The 4,048-nt window shown below is 43.6% G+C and overlaps 2 protein-coding genes across 3 annotated transcripts in view; one reads left to right on the top strand and one right to left on the bottom strand.

Moving 5' to 3' along the window:
* Window positions 1–94: 94 nt before the first annotated feature.
* On the bottom strand, window positions 95–2,351 carry LOC106120623 (tRNA:m(4)X modification enzyme TRM13 homolog). 2 transcript variants are annotated; one of them, XM_013315980.1, is made up of 7 exons: window positions 2,158–2,351; window positions 1,894–1,931; window positions 1,615–1,805; window positions 1,324–1,539; window positions 1,025–1,255; window positions 785–900; window positions 95–698 (listed from the first exon to the last, which is right to left on the bottom strand). In XM_013315980.1, exons 1-7 carry the CDS (start codon window positions 2,275–2,277, stop codon window positions 282–284), a joined length of 1,329 nt encoding a protein of 442 aa, XP_013171434.1. In that variant the 5' UTR covers window positions 2,278–2,351; the 3' UTR covers window positions 95–281. The 2 variants fall into 2 exon arrangements, with proteins under 2 accessions (XP_013171434.1, XP_013171435.1); XM_013315981.1 differs by having other exon boundaries at window positions 1,324–1,518.
* Window positions 2,352–2,640: 289 nt separating this feature from the next.
* sud1 (Prolyl 3-hydroxylase sud1) overlaps window positions 2,641–4,048 on the top strand; it is a gene marked incomplete at its 3' end in the record, with an annotated part of 2,809 nt that continues 1,401 nt past the window's right edge. The window contains exons 1-4 of the mRNA XM_013315909.1: window positions 2,641–2,963; window positions 3,059–3,228; window positions 3,507–3,794; window positions 3,873–4,044. Coding sequence (XP_013171363.1) covers window positions 2,729–2,963; window positions 3,059–3,228; window positions 3,507–3,794; window positions 3,873–4,044 — 865 coding nt within the window. The remainder of the gene's footprint in view (window positions 2,964–3,058; window positions 3,229–3,506; window positions 3,795–3,872; window positions 4,045–4,048) is intronic.

Below are 4,048 nucleotides of genomic sequence, written 5' to 3'. Positions count from 1 at the left end.
CTGCATATTTTGTGGATGTTGTCTCATTCCAGACGCGCATTCACTACTTTTATGTATATAAGTATCGGCTATCGGCTGTGTGAACGAGTGCTAACCGCCTCCCTATGAGCGTCGCGTCACGTACTCTGCTGACACCTCGCCCGAGGTCACAGGGAGGGGAAAGTAAAAACAGTTAGCATTTTGTTACAACATTTACTTTAACATTTGTATAGAGAATATAGAATTTTGTTTTAGTTTCTAATATTGATATAAATATACAAATATATTTGCAAGTCAGTATTTTATTTGGTCCCACCATCCGAGTGGAGAGCGGTGGCCACGATGCAGACGTTCTCCAACGAGACGTGTCGCGGCACGAAGTGGCACAGCCGCGCTCGCCAGCCGCGCCGCCGCAAGTACATCACCCGCCCCCAGTCCACCACCGCCTTCGCGCGCCGCCCCACCTCCGCCCTGCCCCCCACCGCCAGCCCAGCGCTCGGCTTGCTGCACTTTCTTTCTTTTGATTCTTCCTCCGTTACTCGTTGTTCATGGTTCACTTCTGTTTCGCTACTCTCATCACTTTCAGAATCGTTGAGATCATTCGAGGTGTCCGTGACGTCTGTCTCCCCGCGATACCGCCGGCTGCGGCCGTGCCCGCACGTCGCCCACGACACCACACCCAACATTATGTTGAACTCCTCGTCGCTGATCCCCAACTCCTGAAAACGGTTCATTTATTTACATAGAATAAAAACCAACAAAATAACTTCATTTAAATAAGGCAGTGTGTAGCCTGTATACCCACCTGCAGCTCGCCGACGTACGCGGACAGCTCGCAACGATGGTGGCAGCAGGTGGCCATCACCAGGCCCGCCGCCCTCGTCTCGTCCCCGGCGCCCACCACGCACCGCAGGGCATAATCTGTAGTCACATTATCGAGCTAAGCGACTTCATTTTAATTTTGCTTATATGTAAAATCAAAACCAGCTACCGTTTTTTTATTGTTGTAACTAAAGCAATATGTGGCAAAGATTCCTCTACAAACCAGTGGCGACGCCGCAGAGATGTTTGGCGAGTGCAACGGTGGCCCGGGAGTCGCGCACGGCGGGCGTGCGGCCCAGCACGAGGTGCGCGAGGTCGGCGCGCAGGCGGTGTGCGGCGCCCGCGCGCAGCCGGTTGTCTCGCTTGTGCCGCAGCGCCGCGCGCTCCACCAGCATCACGCTGCTGCCATCGCCCTCACCGCACCACGCCTCTGCAGCAAACACCGATAGCTGACCTGTGTTCAATACAATTTGTTTTTAAAAACTTATATTAATTTTAGATGTACATTAGCTAACATGTTACCTTTCCCAGCTCCCAGTTCCACATAGCAAGTTCCCTCCTTCACCAACCCCTCTGCCTCCACCAGGTGCAGGATGCTGGATGCCTGCCGCAGATGGCGCAGGGAGCTCTCTGTGCGTCCTACTGTTGTGAACTCCTCCAGCACAGCATTGTGTATAGCCATTTCTGGTGCATTCTCTATATTGACCTCTACATGCTCTGAAATTTGTAACCTTCCAACTTAACAACTACTCAAAATCTAATTACAATTAACTAGGGACAAATTAATAAGGAAAAGTTGAGTAAAAAGTGAACCTTTGTATAAGCAGTTTATTTTGTCAATTACATGTTGTATTTGACTTCTTGTGTATTGAGTGAGGGGTCGCCTCCAGCAGGTGCCACTGTCTGGTGGACAGTTTACATTTCTAACAATGTAGTCTGGATCATCCAGAGGTCGCGCATTGCATATTGACAGATGTTTCTGCAATCGCCTCACATAGCAAGTACTAAAAGATATGGTTTTTGTTAGGTAAACTTTGTTAAAATGTTGAGGTTTTAAAAATTAGAATCATATTTTAATTGCGTTAAACTCACTGCTTTGGATCATTTGGACACGGGATGCGACTGTCATCCTGCAATAAAGTTTTAAAGTGAGATATGGGCTGTTATTACAAAGCGACAAATGGAGGCGACAACAGATATTATGTTCTACTATCACATAACTTATTAAAATGATTTGCTTAGAACGAACATGGTTCTTTTTCTTCAACCTATTGTCGACCGCAGCCGAACCAAGTGCTGATTGATTTACAATAATATTTAACGCCAGAACATAAGGTAGTGCTGCATTTTTCGTACTTTACAAAGATCATCTTTGGGTAATGGGTTATGTTCACCGCAATATTGATTTCCCGGTCGCACTGTCATTCTGCAAAGACGCTTTTTTCTTACTACGTAAAATTGACACTGGGGCTCCATAATTTACAATTAACATGCAATTTATTTTCCAACTTATATAAACAATAGTAAACAATATGTGACAATTGACAACGCAAAACAAATTTACAACTTGTCCAAAAACTGTCACAATACTATACTTTTTTTATTTTATGATCTGGTAATGAGACCTTTAAGTTGACAACGCTCACTTTTCTAATTTTAACTTTATTCTTAACATTCTCAACATTTATCAATCCAACTTTCAAACGTAGAACAATAGTATTACTTTACTTCATGAAACTAGTCGATTGAAACTTGTGAACTAAAAACCAAAACCTAAGAAAAAGACATTCCGGTGGAAATTATTGAGCTATACCAACTGGCAATCCTAAAAATCTAACGTCAAAGTCAACAAAATTTAAGGTTAGGCGTCGCATCATTTTGTTTCGCATTGTTTTTGTTACATATTATGTAGTGTTTAGAATTAAAAATGCACTCGCCGAGTAAAGATAGTGAAGAACCAACATCCTCAAGTCAAGCTGAAACGCAGGATGGCGGGAGCAGCAGCAGCTCATCGACGGCGGCGTCGCAAACTCGACCGCCCGCCAAGCGCCCGTTTACGAGCACTGTTATAGAAATCTCGGATACTGAAAGTGACGATTCAGATGTATGTGCTGTAAATTCCTATCAGGCATCAGCCGATGAGGTGAAAAGAATACGTGGAAGTAAGTAGTGTCCTATAAACTGCTGTTCGCGCGGAAATTTTGAAAAGTCACATAAATGAGACTAAGGAATTTCTTATTTTTTTTTTGGTTTTCAGCTGAATACTCATCATCATCATCGTCATCAGACTACAGCTCCGATTCTGAGGAGTCGCTGGAGGATGACTCCCTACTGATAGAAGACAAAGTGCAGATAAAAGTAATCAAAAAGCAACTCAACCCAAGAGCAGACAGAATGGATGACCCAAAATTAAATCCTTCATTAAAGGTTCCTTAACATTTCTCTAGCTAATTATTAAATAGTTAATTACAAATTAATCGAAATTATAGTTTTAATTATTGCAATTTCCAAGTATGCAAACAATAGTTTTAATAAAAAATATCATCTAACATGTAGTTGGAGTTTTCCTTTTTAAAGATGTAAATTATACTAATTAAATGTAACCTATTGATCTTTTAAAATATGACTCAAGCAAATGAAAATGCTGAAATTGTTCATGTTCTAACAAGCAAGTTTAATTTATGGAATGAGCGTAACATTTGCAGAGTGAAGAACTAAAGACTAAATTAAAGAATCACTGGATAGAGAAGAAAGACTATTCCAGTGACAATGTGACATTGACATGTGACCCATTCCGCCTGTGCCTGCTGCACGAGCTGCTGGCCAACGAGGAGATCATTAATAACATTGTGGACGACATGAACACTATGGACTGGTCACGCAAGAAAATGGACCTCTATGAATTCCACCAAACTACTGACCTCTCCAACTTGACTTGGCAGAGAAGTATCAGGGGAATTTATGAACTACTTAAGACTGAAGTTATGAGTTGGGTAAGACCATTTAAAATGGTGATGTACTAATGTCTTAATGTTTGTGAATGTAATGATTATATTTTGTCTGTCTGGGAGGTGTCGGAGGTGACGGGGCTGCAGCTGACATCCGTGTCTGCCTCCTGCTCGCTGTATGGGCCGGGCGATCACCTACTGGTGCACGATGACCTGTTGGCCGACCGCCGCGTCGCTTTCATCCTCTACCTGGCGCCGCACGAACCCCCCGCGCCACCCCCCGCACCCCGTGACGGCAT

The sequence above is a fragment of the Papilio xuthus genome, unplaced genomic scaffold (assembly GCF_000836235.2).
Source record: "Papilio xuthus unplaced genomic scaffold, Pxut_1.1 DF826949.1, whole genome shotgun sequence".
NCBI lineage: Eukaryota > Metazoa > Arthropoda > Insecta > Lepidoptera > Papilionidae > Papilio > Papilio xuthus.
Note: the sequence above shows the minus strand (reverse complement) of the source record. Positions and strands in the feature narration are given on the sequence as shown.